The sequence below is a fragment of the Diplotaxodon limnothrissa genome, linkage group LG23 (genome assembly GCF_057381915.1).
Source record: "Diplotaxodon limnothrissa isolate DT_005_m linkage group LG23, D_limnothrissa_male_GT1.1, whole genome shotgun sequence".
Taxonomy (NCBI): Eukaryota; Metazoa; Chordata; class Actinopteri; order Cichliformes; family Cichlidae; genus Diplotaxodon; species Diplotaxodon limnothrissa.
This window is the reverse complement of record NC_140617.1, coordinates 46,698,747-46,724,689: the sequence shown is the minus strand read 5'-3', so window position 1 is coordinate 46,724,689 and position 25,943 is coordinate 46,698,747. Positions and strand designations below refer to the sequence as shown.

Sequence of the window (25,943 nt, the reverse complement as noted above, 5' to 3'; positions counted from 1 at the left end):
CTCTACATTGTGTCTGACAGTGGAGCTGTTCTCAGAGCAGTTCACTCTGCAGCACTGACAGTCATCTGCACTTCATTCCTCTGTCAGTCACTGCTGGATGAAGCTCTCCTCTCCACCTCCCAGTAACATGGCCCAGTCAGAGCGTCTCTACACACAAGCTGCTGCTGCTTCAACCTCTCTGGATCATCAGGACACAGCTGCTCCTCTCTCAGCACACACACCGTCCTGTTTACCATCATAACCTCCACCTGCAGAGAGAAGGAGGAAGAGCAGAGGAGATAAACGAGTGTTTCCAGAGACTCTTCATCAGCTGTCAGTCAGTGATGCAGCACATCCAGTATAAAGAGCAGCAGGGACGTCAGTGCTGGGACTGTACTAGGACTCATTGTTGCTTCACTTTTTCTAATCTTTGGATTTTTATTGAAGTTGCTGAAAATGTTTTTCCCTCCTAGTTTGAGTTTGGACTTTCATTCATTAGAAGAACCTTGGTGTGTCCACTCTGAGCTCTGTAGGAACCCCAACAACAAGCCCAACAATCCAGATGGACGGTTCCAGCTGTTAACTGGAGGAATTCCATCCAAACATCTGCTCTCACTAAATTCTTCCTCACCTACAGACTGTGTTCTTCACTGCTTTAAACTTGGAAATCAATGCAGTCATTGGTCTGCGTGCTGCTTTGTTCAGAGAGCTGATTGGCTGTTGACAGTGTTTGATCAGAGCGTGTCAGCCGTTACTATGGTGACCATAAGGGTGAGAAACAGGAAGTGTTTGTGTCCAATCCTGAAGCCTGTCACCGTTCTCCTCTCACAGCTTCACTGAGAAGCTGCAGCTTTACAGGAAACACTGGATCTTTGTTTCATACTGACTGTGTTTAGTACAACACTGCTGACAGCACCACCCACTCACTCCATCACTCTACTGACCTCAGAGTCTCCAGTCTGTAGTCTGGACTCTGCTGAAGATCAGACAGCTGCTTCACATCTGGATCCTTCAGGTTGTAGTTGTACAGCTCCAGCTGTCTCAGATGGGAGGGGTTGGACTTCAGTGCTGCTGCCAGATAATCACAGCTGATCTTTGACAAACCACAGCTCTGCAATCTGTATAAAGAATGAAAGATGTAAGTTTATTAGACAAAGTGCTTGAAATCATTCAGTGTTTCATCATCTGTTCAGAGCTGAAGAAGGTTCAGAATGTAGAAGTTTAGAAAATGGAAACTCCAAACAGCTGAAGCCAACAGGAAGCAGCTTCAAACAAACACAACAAGAGAAAAAACTCTGAATGTTTCACATTAAAGTCGTACATTTCTCATAAAAACAGGACAAAGACTTGAAAAAGTCGTGTTTTTCCTTCCAGGAACCACATGGCTTCACTTTTAAAGGTGAAGTGTGACAGAAATGGACATATTTGAAGTCCAACACCTTTTTCCAGTCACATTATTAAAGCAGACAAACTACAAGCTCATTTTCATTCCAACAAGTCATCTTCTGACCTGGACTAACAACACTGGTCTCTATGTGCAGCTGGCTGTGAGACCAGTGCTCAGGGAGCGTCTACAAAGTGCAACACTGAAAGAACATCACACACTCATTTGCTTCCAGCACTTTCACACAAACATCTACTGTCATTATTGTCACCAAACTCTGTGGATCCTTTATTGCAAATTCAAATGGGATCAAATGGTCAGACAAAAGAGGGTTATGAGGAAATATGATGAAATGTTGTGTATTAGCAGCAAGTTATTGAATCATTTTCCTCAGAAACCAAACAAAATGATTGACAAACATGTTTTTACAAACTCAGTGTTGGACTTGGATCAGCAGGATAAGCTGATGTTTAAAGGCATTTGAGTCTCGCTGTATGAGAGTCCAGTTCTTACTCAATATTTATGGATGATGTTCTTTCAGTGTTGCACTTTGTAGACGCTCCCTGAGCCTCACAGCCAGCTGCACATGGACCAGCTGACATTACCCAGCATTAGAGGCGGCTGTAAAAAATTCATGTTCCCATTTAAATGGTTTTAATTTGAATAAAACGATGTTGGTTCATTCAATCCTGAATCGATGTTTAATATAAATGTATTTTGCCAGAATCTCAGGTTAAAGCTCACAAACTATTTCAACAAGCAGCAAACAGCTAAAACAGTAAATGAGAGCAGCTAAACACACAAAGATGGAAACACAGAGCGTGGATCGTTCACTCGACGGCACGTACACGGACACGCCGTCGGGGCTGAAAGTGGACAGCTCACAGATCCTGAAGCTGCAGGTTTCATCTGTCTCCAACCAAAACTGAGTGAAGCAGCAGCAAAAGAAGATCCAAACTCTGCTTCACGTTTGATCAATATGCTCATGAATTCTCTCTGACTTTGGCTGTTCCTGCCTGCACAGCTCTCTCTCTCTCAGTGTACTCCAAGAACAGCTTCAAACATCTGTTTCTGCATCATTCACTGTTTATTAGCCACCAGTCTGCTGTTGTGTTCAGTGCTGTCGGCCTCTGACAGTAAAGCCTCATTTCTGCTGTTCCATGGAAACTTTTTAAAATGATGACAGATTACAAACTCTCAGCTGTGTCTGTAATCAAACCTCTGTAACTTTGCTTCACTTCAGCAGCATCAGCTCATGTTCACATGTTGCTTCATGGTTTGCTTCAGTTTTTGATCGACTGCAGAATATTTTGAAGGTTATCTGCTATAAAAAGCCAGAAGAGGAAAATCTGCTTCATGTGTTTCTGTTTGATCCTCAGTGACTTTGACACAAAGGCCTCTGCTGTGATGATCACACCTCTGATCAAGTCTCACAGTGTCACAACTGATAAATGATCAGAGTTAGAATATTTCTGACTGTCTGCTGTGTGCCGTGACCTTTGACCTGCTAAAGACAGTCAGCTGTGGATTATTCATTGTTGTGTCTGATACTTAGAACTGTGAGGAAGAAGCTACACAGTTAATCAGGGTCGCCCTCTCTCTGAATCAGGAAAGGTGGGCAGGCCGCGTGTGGGCCGCGGGCCATACGTTGAGTATCACTGTTTGAAATGTGAACATTGTTCTGCTGCAGTCAATGGACTAAACCAGAGAAGAAGAAAACAGACTTTACCATGAAGATCCTCAGTGTGGATCAGTATAATATCAGCCTGATGTCTGCAGTTTAGTGTCAGCACAACTTTCACATCATATTCATCTCAGCACAACTAAAACATGCTGACTGACCTCAGAGTTTCAAGTTTACATCCTGGACTCTCCAGGAAACCACACAGATGCTTCACTCCTGGATCCTGCAGCTTGTTGTTGGAGCTCAGGTCCAGCTGTCTCAGATGGGAGGGGTTGGACTTCAGTGCTGCTGCCAGATAATCACAGCTGATCTTTGACAAACCACAGCTCTCCAATCTGTATAAAGAATGAAAGATGTAAGTTTATTAGACAAAGAGCTTGAAATCATTCAGTGTTTCATCATCTGTTCAGAGCTGAAGAAGGTTCAGAATGTAGAAGTTTAGAAAATGGAAACTCCAAACAGCTGAAGCCAACAGGAAGCAGCTTCAAACAAACACAACAAGAGAAAAAACTCTGAATATTTCACATTAAAGTCGTACATTTCTCATAAAAACAGGACAAAGACTTGAAAAAGTCGTGTTTTTCCTTCCAGGAACCACATGGCTTCACTTTTAAAGGTGAAGTGTGACAAAAATGGACATATTTGAAGTCCAACACCTTTTTCCAGTCACATTATTAAAGCAGACAAACTACAAGCTCATTTTCATTCCAACAAGTCATCTTCTGACCTGGACTAACAACACTGGTCTCTATGTGCAGCTGGCTGTGAGACCAGTGCTCAGGGAGCGTCTACAAAGTGCAACACTGAAAGAACATCACACACTCATTTGCTTCCAGCACTTTCACACAAACATCTACTGTCATTATTGTCACCAAACTCTGTGGATCCTTTATTGCAAATTCAAATGGGATCAAATGGTCAGACAAAAGAGGGTTATGAGGAAATATGATGAAATGTTGTGTATTAGCAGCAACTTATTGAATCTTTTCCCTCAGAAACCAAACAAAATGATTGACAAACATGTTTTTACAAACTCAGTGTTGGACTTGGATCAGCAGGATAAGCTGATGTTTAAAGGCATTTGAGTCTCGCTGTATGAGAGTCCAGTTCTTACTCAATATTTATGGATGATGTTCTTTCAGTGTTGCACTTTGTAGACGCTCCCTGAGCCTCACAGCCAGCTGCACATGGACCAGCTGACATTACCCAGCATTAGAGGCGGCTGTAAAAAATTCATGTTCCCATTTAAATGGTTTTAATTTGAATAAAACGATGTTGATTCATTCAATCCTGAATCGATGTTTAATATAAATGTATTTTGCCAGAATCTCAGGTTAAAGCTCTGTTACAGGAAAAATGATTCTATGTTTCTTTACCTTCTTTTAAATGTACAAAGATGCCTTTTGTCTGCCCTCTGCCTATGGTTAGATTAGTTTAGAATTATCTTTTTAGACTTTCCCAGCAAACACATCTTGTTTCTGGGACATATTGTTTTAGATTGTTTTATCTTCCCTAGCTCTCTGCTGACGAGACTAGCACCATATATGGAGTTGTTTTATTTTATCTGTTTATTATTTGTTATCCTGTTCTCACTGTCTCTGTGCTCTGTGCCTATAAAAATTACCAAGCCACTGTGCATGGTGTGAGTTGTTCTTAGCAGCTCACCCGTGTACACGTTTGATAAAGAAAGTAACTTTGTCTCATTGTGTCTTTATTTCTCCTGGGTTTTTTACAGAGTTTTCCCCCAACATTTCTTGGTCCTTCGACAGCCGGATCGCCTCCATCGTGTCCCATCTCCGTGACCAGTCCACGTTGTTCGCCTGTCGACAGCCCACACACCAGGTGTGTGGAAAAAGACCAAGAGCGTTAAATTCGGGTCTTGGCCAACGTCTTAGAAAGCGACCCACGGTGGTGGGGCCCGATCGAGGTGGACCAGACCCGGCGACACTGACCAGGTAGATACAGACACACTGACACAATCTTGCGTAAAAGCGTATTTTAAATTCAGGGAATTTAAAATAGCGAAAGTAGCTCGTCGCGACTGGAAGCTCCCCACCTCTGTGGGTTTAAAGTAGCTCGTCGGCTGGTAGCTTGGAGCTCGTCGACTGGAAGCTCCCCACTCTTGTGGGTTAGGTTTGGAGCTCTGGGTAGCTCCCCCAGCTGGGTCAAGGGAATAAGTAGCTCGTCTACAGAAAGACTGGCAGCTCCCCTTATGATAAGGGTTCCGATCGCGCGAATAAGTGTGAATGTGAATGTATGTGTGTGTATTGTTGTAACTAACGGAGCAAGCTGAATTTTCACGGTCCAATAAGAGACTGAGCTGCTCCTACTGTGTTTTTCTTTTACTGCTGTTCACTGACGTGCTGGTGAGTTGAGAGAACGGTCGAGTTCCGTCTCGTAAAGTTCGCACCGCTTTTGGAAATAGTCCGAAAGTAGAAGGGCGTGTGAGCAACCACTCTCGTCTCTAATACCAGCGAAGGTGATAGCAGCTGTATCGTGTATATATTACTTAAACAAAAATAAGTAAATACATAAATAAGATGGGTAATCAAGCAAGTGAAATTAAAACTCACTCCTGCTGACGAGCAGTGGTGAGAAAAGAAAAGTCCAGACGCCGGACAAAAACAGTGTCTGTAAACTGAGAGATTTAAGAAAACAAAATATAAACAGTCAGAAGAACAGAACTCAACTGCCAGTTTAGTAAAACCAGAAGACGAGACACTGTGCAGTCCCCACAATCCTTTTAGTAAACCATCACTCACTCCTGCAGCCGCATCTGCAGCACCACCCATATCAGGAAGAACATAATAATCCCTTATTAGGTGAAAACTAGAGATCACAGTAGTTTGAAGTAGTTTAAAAGGGTTGAAAACAGACCCCACTGAGTAGATATAAATATAAAAAGTACGAAATAAAGATGAACAAAGGGAAAATTACAGTAGAAATTATCTTTAGAGTATTTGAAATTAATAATAGCAAGGATAACAACCTGTAAAGTGATATTAACAATGAAACACAGTTGGCATGATGACCATGCCCAGCATGTATAAAATGAATATAAAGCAAATAATTCACACGAAAATATTTTAATAAAATAAATAAGGTATATTAAGGCTGTGTCATTGTTCAGCCAAGGACAGTGTGTGAAAAGGTAACTGTCTCCACCTTGGGAAAAGGATGATTCTGCAGGTCATCTGAAGCCCTTGATGGATACAAAATAAAATATAAATAATATATTATAATAGAACTGCCTGGTCCGCCATGCAACAGAGAGAACAAATGTGACCGCAGATTGGATGAATTCTAAATTATCTGTTTGCTGAATAAGATGATCCTAACTAACAAATTGGCTCAGTAGTAGTATAGTGGTACACACTGATAAAATATTATAATATGCTATTGCTGTTATATAAGACAAAGAGGATAATATTAACAATGACATAATATTAATATGAAGAGGCACCTTAATCGGTTATGATGTGAGGTGGATAATTGTTAAGCAGTAGTCTGCATCAAGCTTAAGGTTTGCTGAAACTCAGTGTAATGACATGTGAGATGAAGACAATACGGAGAATAACTAAACTAATGAAGTGCATAGAGGCACTTGACCAGCTTGAAACCTATCATCCTAGAATGACACATTGCTGAGATATAGAGCACACCTATAATAACAACCAATAAGCAAAACCCTGTAGACAACAGCTAAAACTACAGGATTGAGAAGCTGAATTAAATATGTAGACACTGCTAAGCTGATGAGCATGTTCCACATGTTCTTTTTCTTTTTATTTATTTGTTTCTTTTAGAGCAGAAGCTGCTGTAACACACCCAAAGAAAGACTGTAGGTCTGACCAACCGTTTCAGTCATGGGCAAAAAGATGTCAGTCAATAAAATTCTAAAAGATAATTTATTGACAAAAAATATATCAAGAGATAAAAGATAAAACAGTCCAGTGTCCCACTTATGAATTGTATAAAAACACACAGTCCCAAGGCCAGAGCCAGCTATGCCACACGGCCAAGTTGCACCCCACATGTTGCCTTTAACAGGGTTAGAAGTTGTCCTTGGAGACCCACCACCCTGCAAGCATATAGTCAGTGGTCACTCAAGCCTCTGGAACTCTGCTGCCTTTAGGCTGTGGCATATAATAGGCCCTGGACTGCACAGAGAGACAAAACAACACAGCAGTGTTTGTAGTGTGGGCTATATGTAGACCAGTGTATCAGTGCAATCAAGTACACCTGCCTCTAATTAGTCCAACCCCATTCCAGCCATTGGCTCACCAAAAATGTGACAACCACAAAACCACTCCCAACCCAGTGCAACTTCACACAATAATATGGAGCTGAATTAACACAGGCACATTAGTCTACCATGTTACAAGCTGCATGCTATTAAAAGCCAACATATGGAGACTTCTGCCTTGTTCGGGTGGCAGCATTTTTCTTTTTCTTTTGTGTCCTGACACGTTTATGTTTTTTGTTTTTGTTTGATTATTTTGTTGGTTTTGGAAACGATTTTAAACGAACTTGTGACAATACTTGAGAGTCACAATGACACATAGTGATTAGGCATATGATTGAAAAATGCCTAGGTTTAGAGCTGTGAGCTATGAGCTGTGAGCAATGCAAAGTTAAATATATATATTTGTATAAATGGGAAACAACTGTAACTTGAAAGTTTGAAATGTGTGAGATCCATGCATTGTTTGAAGAACTAGAAATTATCTAAAACTGCCTTAAGTGAAAATGTAGAGTTGCATCTATTCTCCCAAACAAAAAAAAAAAACAAAAAAAGGGAGAAGCATTCTGTAACTTAAAAATAAGGCTGACTGTTGACAACAGACTAAAACACTAATTCACAGGTGGCTATCAGGAACAGAGAGGCGAGCAAAGTCACAAACACCAAGGCCGCAGACAGCCACGCAGAAACAGCAGATAACATAGAGACAACGCCTGCTAGAACCGTGGAGAGGAAGGTCACTTCCCACGAGATTGTAGGAGTAGAGGACAAATTAGTTGTAAAGTCAGTTTCAGGCCACACAACTGTACAACAATTAACTGCCCTTTTAGAACTAGTACACACAGCAAGTGGCCGCAGGTGCTTTATTAAATGCATATATGACCCGTCGTGTCCAGTAAATTTGCTAGGTAGAGACGCTCTGACAAAACTTAAGATAGCAGTCATGCCATTCTTTTCTGGTATTACACCTGAGTGCCAGAAACTGACCGAGTATCACAACATTCTGAGATTTAAACAAACTCCAGGCCCAGATCCACCTTATGATCAGCAAGTGTGGAAGCTAGGAGAACAGCATTTGACCTTACAGCACAGGCCGAAGTTGTGTAGGTTACGCAGTAACCACAGATAGTAAAATAATAGAAGCAAAACCACTCTCTTCTTCATGTTCTGCACAGAGCGCTGAGCTGATAGCTGTGATACGCGAAAGCTAAATACACAAAGACAAACTAATAAACATACATACAGACAGCCAGTATGTTTTCTCTGCTGTGCATCATTTTGCAAAAAATTTGGCATAACAGAGGAATGATTACACCAACTGGCAAACCAGCATGCCAACCTCTTACAACGCCTACTGACTCTTTCATTACTACAGGCAACAATTTTGCTGACAGAGCAGCAAAATAGGCGGCACAACAGGCAAACATCACATTGATGGCAGTAAACACACATCAGATTCCACTGGATGTGTTGAAAAATGAACAAAAAGCAGCAAGCACAGCAGAGCAGGCAAAATGGCTAAAACACGGTGCAGTTCTGACAAACGACTTAATGATGTGTTATGGCAAGCCAGTGTTGCCAAAATTCCTCCACAAAATGGCGGCATTAGTGACTCATGGCTGTACGCATTTGTCAACGGGGGGACTGACCAGTATTGTCAACCCTCATTTCTACACTGTAAATTCTACACTGTAAATTCTACACTGTAAATTTTGAAACCTCAGCAAAACAATTTGTCAGAACGTGCATGACGTGTCAAAAATATAATGCTCAGGGAAACCTGAGACCACACAATCCATATGGACTTTATTGAGCTAAATGAATGCCAAGGGTAAAAATACACCCTAGTGGTTATAGATGTATTCTCAAAGTGGCCAGAAATCTACCCAGTGAAAAAGGCAGATACAATTTCAGTAGCAAAATGTATGTCTAAGTTGTAGGAAAATAAAGAGATGATTGTAAATGACGAAGAATGTAATGATGTCTATCAAGTGTCTTGCAGACTAAAGCCCGGTGACTGGGTTCTGATCAAGGTGCTCCAAAGGAAAAACTGGAGCACACCCAGGTGGGAGGGGCCATACCAAGTCCTCCTCACTACACCGACCGCTTGCAAAATTGCGGAACGACCATCCTGGATCCATCAGAGTCACTGCAGGCGAGTCAGTGAAGCCATCTAAACACAGCTGACGGCAGGCTTGCCCACTTGTTGTGATCTCGCCCGGTGGAGGGGTCAGCTTTCCTGGCCGGGGGGTCTACTCGCGACAGGAGGGTGTGTTCCGTCGTCATGAGGTGGTGGCTCTTAACAACTGCAGCGGCCCTGACCATGGCCGGGCTCCTCACCTTTGCTTCCGTGAGGGACAATAAGTCACGCTATATGAAGAAAAGGCAGACACTGTATGACAAAGGAAAGTACACCAAGTTTCCCCATGGCTATGCCACTAATTTCTGGTGGCAGTTTATGAACACTACAGCTCACTTGAATAATAAAACTGACTGCTATGCAAATACACTTTCTGCCCACCGAGGAACGAGAGGAAGTGTATTGACTGTTCACTCAACGAAACCTGTGCCAGTAACGCGACACTGATGAGCCTCAACTGTCGCTCCAACTACAGCTACCGAATGATACTACAAACAAAGACTCATTACCAGACAGGATGTGCACGGACGGCACCAAGCAGTAAAGGAACCAGAGTTTCGCATCTGAGGAGGAGTGAAATTCTTACAGAGCTTGATCCCCGGCATTGGAGTTGCCGAGGTGCGGGATCACGTGGAAATCAACCGATATGCTCTGCTACGACACATCAACTTAACTAAGGCCCTGGGAACCGCCTTAGCAGGAGAACAGCAGGCCATCAGAACGATGGTGCTGCAGAACAGACTGACACTAGACCTGCTAACAGCATCACAAGGAGGAGTTTGCAAGCTGATCGGGGAAACATGTTGCACTTTTATCCCTGATGGATACGAAACTGGAGGAGACATTTATGAAGCTTTGCAGAATTTGACCGCTCTGCAAAAATATGTCACTGACCACACACCTGGAGCAGCTACAGCACAAGGCTGGCTTGACTGGCTGTTCAGCGGTTCATGGCTGGCTGCTGTAGCAAAGCCATTTTTCCTTCTAGGTCTCATCATGATAGCACTGCTCATATTAATGTTGTGTGTGTTGCCATGTCTAAGAGTAATGATTTCACAGATGATAACAACTACAATGACTGCTTATGTTGCCATGCCTGAAGAAGAACAACATCCCGTTGCAATTCTGTTAGAGGAGAACTTGTACTAGCTGCTAATAAATGACGTGGTGATTAAAAATGACTTGTCAAGTGATCATGCATTATTAAAACATTAGTAGGTTATGCAAGTTTTCATGCTTTTATTTTTTTGAAGTCTTGAGTTTTAAACAAAAAGTTTTTCATTTTAAATATAAAGTTTTCATCCTTTTATTTTTTGTAGTTTTCGTTTTAAAATATAAGGTTTTTATCTTTTATTTTTTGTAGTTTTAGTTTTATTATTTTTTCTTGTTTATTCCACTTGTTATTTCATTTACTATGATTTTCATTTACTATGTTTTTCTTTTTATTATTTTCTTTTGTTTTATTCTTTAGACCAGATGACTTCCATTTCTGCTATGCTGACATTTTGAAAATTAAAAAATTGCTTAATAAATAACCTTCACAGACAATTGCTGTATACATTTAAAATAAGTTAAAACAGGAGGGAATGTTACAGGAAAAATGATTCTATGTTTCTTTACCTTCTTTTAAATGTACAAAGATGCCTTTTGTCTGCCCTCTGCCTATGGTTAGATTAGTTTAGAATTATCTTTTTAGACTTTCCCAGCAAACACATCTTGTTTCTGGGACATATTGTTTTAGATTGTTTTATCTTCCCTAGCTCTCTGCTGACGAGACTAGCACCATATATGGAGTTGTTTTATTTTATCTGTTTATTATTTGTTATCCTGTTCTCACTGTCTCTGTGCTCTGTGCCTATAAAAATTAACAAGCCACTGTGCATGGTGTGAGTTGTCCTTAGCAGCTCACCCGTGTACACGTTTGATAAAGAAAGTAACTTTGTCTCATTGTGTCTTTATTTCTCCTGGGTTTTTTACAGAGTTTTCCCCCAACAAGCTCACAAACTATTTCAACAAGCAGCAAACAGATAAAACAGTAAATGAGAGCAGCTAAACACACAAAGATGGAAACACAGAGCGTGGATCGTTCACTCGACGGCACGTACACGGACACGCCGTCGGGGCTGAAAGTGGACAGCTCACAGATCCTGAAGCTGCAGGTTTCATCTGTCTCCAACCAAAACTGAGTGAAGCAGCAGCAAAAGAAGATCCAAACTCTGCTTCACGTTTGATCAATATGCTCATGAATTCTCTCTGACTTTGGCTGTTCCTGCCTGCACAGCTCTCTCTCTCTCAGTGTACTCCAAGAACAGCTTCAAACATCTGTTTCTGCATCATTCACTGTTTATTAGCCACCAGTCTGCTGTTGTGTTCAGTGCTGTCGGCCTCTGACAGTAAAGCCTCATTTCTGCTGTTCCATGGAAACTTTTTAAAATGATGACAGATTACAAACTCTCAGCTGTGTCTGTAATCAAACCTCTGTAACTTTGCTTCACTTCAGCAGCATCAGCTCATGTTCACATGTTGCTTCATGGTTTGCTTCAGTTTTTGATCGACTGCAGAATATTTTGAAGGTTATCTGCTATAAAAAGCCAGAAGAGGAAAATCTGCTTCATGTGTTTCTGTTTGATCCTCAGTGACTTTGACACAAAGGCCTCTGCTGTGATGATCACACCTCTGATCAAGTCTCACAGTGTTACAACTGATAAATGATCAGAGTTAGAATATTTCTGACTGTCTGCTGTGTGCCGTGACCTTTGACCTGCTAAAGGCAGTCAGCTGTGGATTATTCATTGTTGTGTCTGATACTTAGAACTGTGAGGAAGAAGCTACACAGTTAATCAGGGTCCCCTCTCTCTGAATCAGCAAAGGTGGGCAGGCCGCGTGTGGGCCGCGGGCCATACGTTGAGTATCACTGTTTGAAATGTGAACATTGTTCTGCTGCAGTCAATGGACTAAACCAGAGAAGAAGAAAACAGACTTTACCATGAAGATCCTCAGTGTGGATCAGTATAATATCAGCCTGATGTCTGCAGTTTAGTGTCAGCACAACTTTCACATCATATTCATCTCAGCACAACTAAAACATGCTGACTGACCTCAGAGTTTCAAGTTTACATCCTGGACTCTCCAGGAAACCACACAGATGCTTCACTCCTGGATCCTGCAGGTTGTTGTTGTAGTACAGGTCCAGCTCTCTCAGATGGGAGGGGTTGGACTTCAGTGCTGCTGCCAGATAATCACAGCTGATCTCTGACAAACCACAGCCCCTCAATCTGTATAAAGAATGAAAGATGTAAGTTTATTAGACAAAGTGCTTGAAATCATTCAGTGTTTCATCATCTGTTCAGAGCTGAAGAAGGTTCAGAATGTAGAAGTTTAGAAAATGGAAACTCCAAACAGCTGAAGCCAACAGGAAGCAGCTTCAAACAAACACAACAAGAGAAAAAACTCTGAATGTTTCACATTAAAGTCGTACATTTCTCATAAAAACAGGACAAAGACTTGAAAAAGTCGTGTTTTTCCTTCCAGGAACCACATGGCTTCACTTTTAAAGGTGAAGTGTGACAGAAATGGACATATTGAAATCAATGATATCAAAGCTGTAATCACATGAGTCCAAGTCTTCTGCTGATTCAGCATCACATTCATCTTTGCTCCTTGTTCTGCATTCCCACCATAAATATAAAGAGGCAAAACTCACATTTTCCAAAATCCTCTTTAAGCTTCGACAATAAAGGAAGATAGTTTTATACAAGTCTTTGTGGTTTTCTTGTCACCCAGATGCCCGAGTACTTAAACTTGTTATAGCTGGGTTTAAAAGGGGCTAAAATACACAAAACTCCCCAGTTGTCGTACAGATAGACTTTGCCTCGCTCTTCCCAAAATTCACTTTATATCCAGAAACTGTCCCAAATTCCTTAAGTATGCATTAAGGTGACCTTGAGGCTCTTAAAGGCGCCTATAAATAAAATGTATTATTATTATTATTATTGTAAGTCTATCCAAAAGTTTGCGGAGGCTGTTCGATGGGTTGGAAATAAATAAAATCATGTCGTCGGCATAAAGAGAGACTTCATGTTCGATACCCCCTCGATGTTTTCCCTCAACACCAACACATTGTCTCAGAGCAACAGCTAGCGGTTCAATGGCAAAAAGGAGACAGAGGGCATCCCTGTCCTGGGGGGCAGATTATTGTTAGTCTGGACGGCTGTTAGAGGGGAGCAATACAATACTTTTATCCAAGATACAAAATTAAAGCCGCATTTTTTAAGCGTATAAAAAAAATCCCATCTCACTTGATCCAACGCCTTTTCTGCGTCAAGCCAAATTACAGTTTCCAATGTATCACCTTTAACATGGGTATAAATGATATTTAATAGAGCTCTAATGTTCAAAAAAGAGTGCCTAATAAAGCCCGTCTGGTGAAATAATGGAGGACAAATACTTGTGTAAGCAACGGGCCAACACTTGAGCCAGGATCTTGGTGTCTGTGTTGAACAAAGATATTAAACGACATGAACGACAATCTAAATGGTCTTTTTCCTGTTTTACAATTAAACACATCACTGCTTGATGCATTGTTGGAGGCAACGACTGTGAGAGGAAGGATTCTTCAAAAGTTGATTTTAACAGTGAATTCAGTCGGTCAGAAAACTTTATGAAAAAATCAGATGGATACCCGTCGGGGCAGCAGATTTTCCAGACTGCATGCTCCGTACGGCCGTTTCAATTCCAACATTAGAGACAGGTTCCTCCAGACTAGCGATCGCATCTTCTCCCAAGGAGGGAATATCAAACACCTTATTGAAATCAATGTAGATCTCAAGGATAGTTTGGTTGTCTGTAGACCTTATTCCCTGGTCATTGTAGATCTCAAGGATAGTTGGTTAGCTGTTCTTAGTCGTAGCTGGTGAGCTGATAACTCGCCTGTTTTTTCTCCATGTTCATAAGCGTAGCTGCAACTTTGACTCAGCCTGTTTTGTAGATATGAGATTGTATTCAGTTTGTCATTGTAACCGCTGTGTATATAATACAGGCTCAGGAGAGTGGCTGCACACAGCATGTAGTTTAGTGTCACGGTCGCAGTAGCTGACCGTATGGAGAGTGTGTGGAGGACTCAGGCGCAGACACTGGCGCAGACATGAAACTGAGTTTTGAACGAAAAGCGAGCCTTTATTTCGGCTGAAGACATCAAACAAGGCAGAATCACAGTGAAGAGAACTAAACTGGGGAACTAATACTATAATAAATCATGAAGACACAGAAAGCTATGGCTAAGAATACAAAAGACTGGGCATGAAAATATGGAGGGTGGGAACACAGATGACGCGACACAGAGACTAAATACACATGAGGGATGATCAAGTTCCAAACATTAAAACTGTCAAACCTGCAGGGGGGATTGGCTGTTCCAAACCTGAAATATTATTTCTGGGCAGCTCAGATGAGACCCCTGACTGTATGGGTGCGGGATTTGTCTGAAACTCAGTGGCTAAACATTGAGAAGACAATGTGCGAAAGATCATTGGAATCCCTGCTTTTTTCTAACATTTCAATTAAAAATGTGCATATGGGGGAACGGACGAGGGTCACACTAAAGATTTGGCGTAGAATCAAACAATCATTTGGTCTTCCAAAAGAAATTTCATTGTTATCAAGCCTCTCCTCCCTGCAGGGTTTTTCTCCTATTGTGGAAGACTCTGGCTTCAGAGCATGGTCACATAGCGGGCTTCATCAACTTTGTCATGTTGTGAGGAATGGGCACCTGAGCTCATTTGAACAGTTGAGGTCAGTTTCGGCTTCCTTCTTCTGACTTTTTTAGATTTCTGCAGCTAAGAAGCTTTTTGACAAAACATAAAGAATGGAGGCAAGTTTTGGAGCCCTCAGCCATTGAGGAAATATTTCTAAAAACATTTCAAAGTAATTCCTCCCCAAAATTAATCAGTCATTTTTATAACGCATTTATGAGTTTCAATACAAATGCAACTTTGGATATTAAGGCAAGGTGGGAAGCTGAGACTGGCACTCAAATCTCAGAGGACACCTGGGAAGAGGTGTTCGGTGAAGCCCATCTGGTGACTAATTCTGGGCTGTGGAGAGAATTTAAATGGAAGGTGGTCATGAGATATTTTAGAACCCCAGAGATAATTGCCAAAATGAAGCCTACAAATCCTGACACCTGCTGGCGAAATTGTGGTACTTCTTTAGGAACCCACTCACATATATTCTGGTCATGCCCAAAAATCTGCTCACTTTGGAATGACATATTTAAAGTTCTCAGTACAGTTTTCCAACAACCATTAACAAAAGACCATCAGTTAGTCATTTTAGGAGTCTTACCAAAGGGTTTTGCGGGAAACAATAAAACGTATCTCTTAAGAATCTTACAGCAGCACTAAAGTGTATCACTATTAAATGGCTGAATCTTGACCCACCTTCATATAATATGTGGATTGATAAAGCAAGAGAAATTTACCAGATGGAGGAAATAACATCTGCTCTGCGGATTCAGAGAGAATTGTTTACTGAGCGTTGGCGACCCATACATGCTTTACTGTTTCAATAATTTAGCATAGGTCTGTTTCGTTTTGTCCATTTACGGCTAAGTTTGTCACAAGTTATTTAATATTACATAAAGTTTTTGTTTTGTTTTCTTTTTGTTATGTTGTTGTCTGTTTGTTTGCTTGCTTGGGTTTTGTTTTGCTTGGGTTTTGTTTTGTGCTTCCTAATTGCAGTTCTTATTTTAATCTAGATTTCTGCATTGCAGTTCCTGTAACTGTCCTACTTGTGAACATTGACAAGTACAAGTTGCAATGTTGTAAATTATAATAAAAATTGAGTATAGAAAAAAGAACATTAAAGTCGTACATTTCTCATAAAAACAGGACAAAGACTTGAAAAAGTCGTGTTTTTCCTTCCAGGAACCACATGGCTTCACTTTTAAAGGTGAAGTGTGACAGAAATGGACATATTTGAAGTCCAACACCTTTTTCCAGTCACATTATTAAAGCAGACAAACTACAAGCTCATTTTCATTCCAACAAGTCATCTTCTGACCTGGACTAACAACACTGGTCTCTATGTGCAGCTGGCTGTGAGACCAGTGCTCAGGGAGCGTCTACAAAGTGCAACACTGAAAGAACATCACACACTCATTTGCTTCCAGCACTTTCACACAAACATCTACTGTCATTATTGTCACCAAACTCTGTGGATCCTTTATTGCAAATTCAAATGGGATCAAATGGTCAGACAAAAGAGGGTTATGAGGAAATATGATGAAATGTTGTGTATTAGCAGCAAGTTATTGAATCATTTTCCTCAGAAACCAAACAAAATGATTGACAAACATGTTTTTACAAACTCAGTGTTGGACTTGGATCAGCAGGATAAGCTGATGTTTAAAGGCATTTGAGTCTCGCTGTATGAGAGTCCAGTTCTTACTCAATATTTATGGATGATGTTCTTTCAGTGTTGCACTTTGTAGACGCTCCCTGAGCCTCACAGCCAGCTGCACATGGACCAGCTGACATTACCCAGCATTAGAGGCGGCTGTAAAAAATTCATGTTCCCGTTTAAATGGTTTTAATTTGAATAAAACGATGTTGATTCATTCAATCCTGAATCGATGTTTAATATAAATGTATTTTGCCAGAATCTCAGGTTAAAGCTCACAAACTATTTCAACAAGCAGCAAACAGATAAAACAGTAAATGAGAGCAGCTAAACACACAAAGATGGAAACACAGAGCGTGGATCGTTCACTCGACGGCACGTACACGGACACGCCGTCGGGGCTGAAAGTGGACAGCTCACAGATCCTGAAGCTGCAGGTTTCATCTGTCTCCAACCAAAACTGAGTGAAGCAGCAGCAAAAGAAGATCCAAACTCTGCTTCACGTTTGATCAATATGCTCATGAATTCTCTCTGACTTTGGCTGTTCCTGCCTGCACAGCTCTCTCTCTCTATCAGTGTACTCCAAGAACAGCTTCAAACATCTGTTTCTGCATCATTCACTGTTTATTAGCCACCAGTCTGCTGTTGTGTTCAGTGCTGTCGGCCTCTGACAGTAAAGCCTAATTTCTGCTGTTCCATGGAAACTTTTTAAAATGATGACAGATTACAAACTCTCAGCTGTGTCTGTAATCAAACCTCTGTAACTTTGCTTCACTTCAGCAGCATCAGCTCATGTTCACATGTTGCTTCATGGTTTGCTTCAGTTTTTGATCGACTGCAGAATATTTTGAAGGTTATCTGCTATAAAAAGCCAGAAGAGGAAAATCTGCTTCATGTGTTTCTGTTTGATCCTCAGTGACTTTGACACAAAGGCCTCTGCTGTGATGATCACACCTCTGATCAAGTCTCACAGTGTTACAACTGATAAATGATCAGAGTTAGAATATTTCTGACTGTCTGCTGTGTGCCGTGACCTTTGACCTGCTAAAGACAGTCAGCTGTGGATTATTCATTGTTGTGTCTGATACTTAGAACTGTGAGGAAGAAGCTACACAGTTAATCAGGGTCCCCTCTCTCTGAATCAGGAAAGGTGGGCAGGCCGCGTGTGGGCCGCGGGCCATACGTTGAGTATCACTGTTTGAAATGCGAACATTGTTCTGCTGCAGTCAATGGACTAAACCAGAGAAGAAGAAAACAGACTTTACCATGAAGATCCTCAGTGTGGATCAGTATAATATCAGCCTGATGTCTGCAGTTTAGTGTCAGCACAACTTTCACATCATATTCATCTCAGCACAACTAAAACATGCTGACTGACCCCAGAGTTTCAAGTTTACATCCTGGACTCTCCAGGAAACCACACAGATGCTTCACTCCTGGATCCTGCAGCTTGTTGTTGGAGCTCAGGTCCAGCTCTCTCAGATGGGAGGGGTTGGACTTCAGTGCTGCTGCCAGATAATCACAGCTGATCTCTGACAAACCACAGCCCTTCAATCTGTATAAAGAATGAAATATGTAAGTTTATTAGAGAAAGTGCTTGAAATCATTCAGTGTTTCATCATCTGTTCAGAGCTGAAGAAGGTTCAGAATGTAGAAGTTTAGAAAATGGAAACTCCAAACAGCTGAAGCCAACAGGAAGCAGCTTCAAACAAACACAACAAGAGAAAAAACTCTGAATGTTTCACATTAAAGTCGTACATTTCTCATAAAAACAGGACAAAGACTTGAAAAAGTCGTGTTTTTCCTTCCAGGAACCACATGGCTTCACTTTTAAAGGTGAAGTGTGAAAGAAATGGACATATTGAAATCAATGATATCAAAGCTGGAATCAAATGAGTCCAAGTCTTCTGCTGATTCAGCATCACATTCATCTTTGCTCCTTGTTCTGCATCCCCACCATAAATATAAAGAGGCAAAACTCACATTTTCCAAAATCCTCTTTAAGCTTCGACAATAAAGGAAGATAGTTTTATACAAGTCTTTGTGGTTTTCTTGTCACCCAGATGCCCGAGTACTTAAACTTCTTATAGCTGGGTTTAAAAGGGGCTAAAATACACAAAACTCCCAGTTGTCGTACAGATAGACTTTGCCTCGCTCTTCCCAAAATTCACTTTATATCCAGAAATTGTCCCAAATTCCTTAAGTATGCATTAAGGTGACCTTGAGGCTCTTAAAGGCGCCTATAAATAAAACGTATTATTATTATTATTGTAAGTCTATCCAAAAGTTTGTGGAGGCTGTTCGATGGGTTGGAAATAAATAAAATCCTGTCGTCGGCATAAAGAGAGACTTCATGTTCGATACCCCCTCGATGTTTTCCCTCAACACCAACACATTGTCTCAGAGCAACAGCTAGCGGTTCAATGGCAAAAAGGAGACAGAGGGCATCCCTGTCCTGGGGGGCAGATTATTGTTAGTCCGGACGGCTGTTAGAGGGGAGCAATACAATACTTTCATCCAAGATCCAAAATTAAAGACACATTTTTTAAGCGTATAAAAAAAAATCCAATCTCACCCGATCCAACGCCTTTTCTGTGTCAAGCCAAATTACAGTTTCCAATGTATCACCTTTAACATGGGTATAAATGATATTTAATAGAGCTCTAATGTTCAAAAAAGAGTGCCTAATAAAGCCCGTCTGGTGAAATAATGGAGGACAAATACTTGTGTAAGCGACGGGCCAACACTTGAGCCAGGATCTTGGTGTCTGTGTTGAACAAAGATATTAAACGACATGAACGACAATCTAAATGGTCTTTTTCCTGTTTTACAATTAAACACATCACTGCTTGATGCATTGTTGGAGGCAACGACTGTGAGAGGAAGGATTCTTCAAAAGTTGATTTTAACAGTGAATTCAGTCGGTCAGAAAACTTTATGAAAAAAATCAGATGGATACCCGTCGGGGCAGCAGATTTTCCAGACTGCGTGCTCCGTACGGCCGTTTCAATTCCAACATTAGAGACAGGTTCCTCCAGACTAGCGATCGCATCTTCTCCCAAGGAGGGAATATCAAACACCTTATTGAAATCATTGTGGATCTCAAGGATAGTTTGGTTGTCTGTAGACCTTATTCCCTGGTCATTGTAGATCTCAAGGATAGTTGGTTAGCTGTTCTTAGTCGTAGCTGGTGAGCTGATAACTCGCCTGTTTTTCCTCCATGTTCATAAGCGTAGCTGCAACTTTGACTCAGCCTGTTTTGTAGATATGAGATTGTATTCAGTTTGTCATTGTAACCGCTGTGTATATAATACAGGCTCAGGAGAGTGGCTGTACACAGCATGTAGTTTAGTCATTTCATCAGCTAACTGAGAGAGGCGCTCGGTCCCTATTTTATTCTGTTTGGCACAAAATGAAATGATTTGGCCTCTCAGATGCTTTTAGAGATTCCCAAATGACTGATGATGACATCTCTGGGGTCTGATTGATAGAAAAAAATCTCTTTGAGACCTTTTGTAACTGACAAACTCCTCATCTGCTAACAACACTGAGTTGAATCTCCATGGCTGATAGTTGGAGCAGGCATCAGGAATACACATTGAAAAAACAAGAGGAGAAATCACCAGAGTCTTAGAATCACATTCTGTAACTAAAGGGAGACGTTTTTCTATACAAATATATGTTTTATGGACATTAGAAAAAAAGAGTATTGACGTGAAGCAGGATTATGAAATCTCCATACATCAGCCAGCCCATAATTATCAAGAAAGCTCTGAATGACGCATGATGACTTTGGACTAAGTGTACTTTTGTGTGAGCTGTGGTCCATAGCAGATAATGAGCAGTTTAGGTCTCCCTCAAAGATGATATTATGTGATGACATATTGGGGAGCCGCGCAAAGACATTAGTGAAAAATCTGTGATCGTCCCAATTAGAGGCGTAGATATTTGCTAAGATCAAAGGAAAACCATAAACTATATTTTCTGCACTTAAAATCCTGTAATTTTCTCATAAATCGACAGTGCGGCTTATGGATGAATTCTGGTTGTGCTTACTGACCTCGAACCGATTTTATGTGCTACACGGCGCTCAGAAACCTTTCAAAAGATGTTTTGGTACGACTTTGCTCAGCTACGAGGCCGCACCGCTTGATGGATTGTTGGAGCATTACAGCTACGAGGAGCCTCGCGGAGTGATACGTACTCTGCTTCAGCGTAATATTACTGTATTGAGTGTGTATAAGGACCATAAATGGCACCTGTAAGAGACACGGTTACAAAGAGGATTTCAAACTCCAGGCTGTCAGTCACGCAGTAGAACCTGGGAACAGAGCAGCTGCTTGTTATTATGCTCAGCGTCTGTTTACATTTTGACTGCACGATTGTGAGCTTTTTGTTATGCACAAAAACAACATTGTTTTCTTTTATTTATGGAGCATTATTATTTAATAAATGCTGATCATTTATTCCTGAGTAATTGTTTCATGTACATCTACGCTGTATGTTAATAAATGTGCCTGTGTGAGATTTGGGACACAGCTTTGACTAAGAACTCTCTTTTTGTTCGAACTTTCTGGCTTTAAAAATATCGAGATATATATCGTATATCGCCATCCAGCTAAAGAATATCGAGATATGAACTTTGGGTCATATCGCCCAGTCGTAATATTGCAATAGGTTGTCCGTTAAACTCAAGCGGGGCTTGGGCCCTGGCACGGCGTAGCCACACAATCCTGGTAGTAGTGACGCTCGGCTATGACGGCGTGCGGGTTACCAGCTGGCTTTCTCAGGATAGGGCTCCTGTGTGAGCGGTCGACAATAACGTCTTTATCCATACCCAGCACTTCACGTAGTAGCACGGATACGGCCGTGGAGGAGCTCGAGTCCAGGCCCTCTGGGATCCCTATGATGTGGATGTTAGCTCTCCGCTTCCTGCCTTCATCACATTTATCCTTCAGGTCAGACAGCTCCTCCTTCATACTCTCTACTGTAGACTGCAGGGTGGTCACCTCATCGCTCCACATTGACAGCCCATCCTCAGCTTCTTTCACTGTAACCTTTACTCCATCAACTTCGCCGCACGAGATCGCACCGGGGCTAAAATATTCACCTGCTCAGCTGTTTTTGATCAGTTTGTGTCATGGTCCTGAGTCTGAGGACTCGGTGTATTGTGTTTCTTTATATTATTTAGTGATGTGACGTTCTGTATCGAGGCTTCGAAGCTTGTGTCGAGTAATGGAGGGGGCGTTTCCGCGATGCGCGTACAGAGGCTTGCTTCATATATGGGAGGAGCTGAAAATGATGACGTCCGAAGCCTCGCTGCCCGGCTGTACCACGTGACTGGTTCATGAAGTGGTTCGAACTTTGCCGCGAGATATGACAGCGATACAAACCCCTCAGACTTCATTCAAAATGTAGGTGTTTGATGGAGAGCTGCGGTTAGTGAGAGTTTGGAGACAGTTTGGAGGTTTATGAGAGTGAGGAGAGAAAGTCAGGAGAGAATGGAGCCAGCTAAGAAGAGGAGGATGTCCTCCCCTGTGTGGGAACATTTTGATCTTATTCCTCCCAACAAGGTATGCAAATTTCTACAGAAGATGTATTTTCATAATACTGATGGTGCAATACAATTTATGTTAAGCTGTCTTGACTTTTGTACAAGGTGAAGTGTTTGCTATGTGCCAGGGAGCTGGGATATAACAACAACACCTCATCCATGCATAGGCACTACAGAGCTTTGCATGAGAATAAGGGGAACACCGATTGTGGAGCAAGACCAGGTGAGCCATCAAATGCCATGATAATATAGCATGCCGTAATGTTACTAAATGATATAACAATATTATACAACTGTTATAAGTTACGTGTGTGATATTTATATTTGTGCTTTGTCTTTATTGTCTTTCCTCAGGAGAACAATCTCAAATAGATGAAGACCTGGTTACCATGGTGATTGAGGACTCCCAGCCATTTAGCATTGTGGAGGACAAAGGATTCAAAAGATTTGTTAAATCATTAAATCCTAGCTATGTTCTCCCCACTAAAAAGGCCATAAAAGCAGTGAAAATGTAGTTTTTACAGAATAAAATGTGAACAGGCAGGACTAAGGCTCAAAGCCTCAGTGTGTAGCTGTCCATACCTCAACGTTACAAAAGCACAACTACTGTCCACACCCCAACCACACCTCACCTCACAGTAAATGATCATTTCCATTTTAAGCATTTCCAAATAATCATTTTCCATACTGCCAGTATAAATATACACAGTATACTGCCATCACTACAATATAGATGCTTTACACACTCCTTTTGTTGTTGACATTTACAGGCTGTGTGCAAAAGGCCACACTCTTCAAATTCATGCCAACTAATATTTTTACGTCCAGTAGGTGTCCTACTAGAGCAAATGAAGCTTCAAGAAGCTTTGCGCTGGGGTGAAGCAATTGGATGAAAAGCTTCAGTGCTTCATGAAGCTTCATCTGCCCATCACTAATATTATTCTTTGTTCTCGGTTATTGTGTGGATGCCTTAATAGGCATCCACACTATTGAGTTCCTGTTTCTCTTTATTCTTTATTATTCCGGGTGTTTCCGTACACTTTTCGCCCTGGATCTACTTCCACAATTTTTGTGCTATTTTCACCGTTCAAACTCTAAACTGTTCTGCTCTTTCTGCTTATGCCGGCTATGACTTTTGGTGTTTATTACTATTATACTTTTTAAAATATTACACTTTTTTCCTTTAATTTGTCCCATTGAAATGAATGGGAAACTTCCACAATTCTGCTAAAACTTTCTTGTCTTTGAAACTTAACTACTGCCTCATACTTTCACCTAGAAACTCCATTCAAACTTTAAAACGTTCTCAAATGATTGGGCTATTCCTGTATGATTCAGCTTTTTCAGATCTTCTACTGTTTTCATCTTATCTCTCTTTAAGTCTTCAGTTGCAAAATTGTGATTTTTCAGAAAATACATGCGTTGCTATGGTTGCTATGCAATTAACTCAGAGGGGACAGTGAAACTGTTTGAATTTTCTCTTCATGTCCAAACAACTTCTTGCTACTCGCTCAATTTCCACTCAAGCCCCACAGATTATACACCAAAACGTAGGTATTTTTGCTGGCTTTCAGAAAATGTCCCTATCATTGTTGTGGGACTCATAGTTATTTTGCAAATCTCCTCAGAGTAACACAAAGTCAGAAAACTCTCCATATAAACTCAATGGAGAGTTTGTTCAAAATCACCGCTGGATTTCTCTAATGAGAGGCATTTTCAAATTGTCATATCTCCTTAACGAAGCGAAGTTAAGACATGAGGCTTGTCCCGGTATATCTTCAGACACTCCTGATGCTCACAATTCAAGAATTATTTTCTCACCTATTACCGTTCTGAGATGAGTTAGACTTGTTTGAGGGTAGGAAATTTGTCCCTCGCTCAGATTTCATCAGATTTCAAATTCTGGAAATGAGTCACTTTTTTCTCTCATCATATCTTTTTGATGGATTTCCACAGAGCCCTGAAAATTTCCATGACTGTTCACCAAAGCCTGCTGTTTCTTACGGTGAAAGAATGATTTTGATGCTCCATATAGATTTAGAGTTACCAAAGGTTGTTTGAGAGCAAGTCAAGGCAGTTTTTGCTTCGCCTCTACTCAGTTACAGTGTATTACAAGTCATATATCTTTAATAATTTATATTTTATCTCTGAATTATGAAGACCTGAAGATTCCCCCATCTCTTCTGAACAAAACAATGTCTGAATGACAGTTCTAGCCTCTACGGTTAGGAAATTATGGCCATTTGTTCGAGGGGAATCCTGAATGTCAGAAATACACTGAAGAAAACTCACATCTCTCTCTGTGTCTGTGTGTGTAAGGGCTGACTACAGCAGGTGCAGCTAATTTAACTGACCTACATATACCAAGCCCAGACTCTCAACAGCTCCTGTTCCCTTTACTGTCTGTGTATGTGTGTCTGTGTATCAATATTTCTCCTATGTTTAGGTATTACTCCTCAATCATAGTATTTCTGCTAAAGCAAAGTACTTCTACTACATCTTAGTACTTCTGCTAAATCATAGTATTTTTTGAAAAATCATAGTATATTTGCCAAATCATGGTATTTGTGCAAAATCATGGTTTTGGGGCCAAATCATAATATTTCTGTTATGTTATAGTATATGTGCTGAATATATTATATGTGCCAAATCACAGTATTTATACCAAATTATAGTATTTATGCCAAATTACAGTATTTCTGCTAAAAAGCAGAAATAGTCCTTTTTAGCAGGAATTTCTGCCAAAAGATAGTATTTATGTTAAAACATAGTATTTCTGCTAAATCAGAGTATTCCTGCCAAATCATAGTATTTGTACTGAAACATAGTACTTCTGCCCAATCACATTATTTGTACTAAATGATAGTACTTGTGCCAAATCATAGTATTTGTGCCAAAGCATCGTATTTGTATGGAGTCATAGTATTTCTTCTAAATCATAGTATTTCAATCAAATCTCAGTAGTTGTTGTTAAAACGCAGTATTATTGCAAAATCATAGTATTTGTACCCATTCATAGTATTTCTGCTAAATCATAGCATTTGTGCCAAATCATGGTATTTGTGCAAAAACATAGTATGTCTGCAAAACCATAGTATATCCCTTATGTTATAGTATTACTACTAAGGCATAGTATTTCTGCCAAATCATAGTATTTGTACTAAATCATAGTACTTGTGCCAAATCATAGTATTTTTGCCATGTCATTGTATTTGTGCCAAATCATAGTATTTTTGCCAAATTGTGGTATTTGTGCCCAATTAATAATTCTGTTATGTTATAGTATTACTACTAAGTTGTAGAATATCTGTTATGTTATAGTGTATCTGCGGAATATAGTATTTGTGCCAAATCGTAGTATTTATACCAAATCACAGTATTTGTGCTAAAACATAGTATTTCTGCCATATTGTGGCATTTGTGCAAGAACATTGAACTGTTATGTTATAGTATTACTACTAAGTCATAGTATTTCTGCGTTGTTATAGTATTTGTACTAAAACGTAGTATCTCTGCCAAGTCATAGAATTACTGCAATTTCATAGTTTTTTTTAGGAAATC

The 25,943-nt window shown here is 40.6% G+C and overlaps 1 protein-coding gene across 1 annotated transcript in view; it reads right to left on the bottom strand.

Annotated features, from left to right (window-relative positions):
• Window positions 1–3,186: 3,186 nt before the first annotated feature.
• The window catches only part of LOC146608843 (NACHT, LRR and PYD domains-containing protein 3-like), a 237,958-nt gene continuing 215,201 nt past the window's right edge, over window positions 3,187–25,943 (bottom strand). Inside the window, exons 8-9 of the mRNA XM_085348697.1 lie at window positions 12,529–12,705; window positions 3,187–3,382 (exon numbers count right to left, since the gene is read on the bottom strand). Coding sequence (XP_085204823.1) covers window positions 3,187–3,382; window positions 12,529–12,705 — 373 coding nt within the window. The remainder of the gene's footprint in view (window positions 3,383–12,528; window positions 12,706–25,943) is intronic.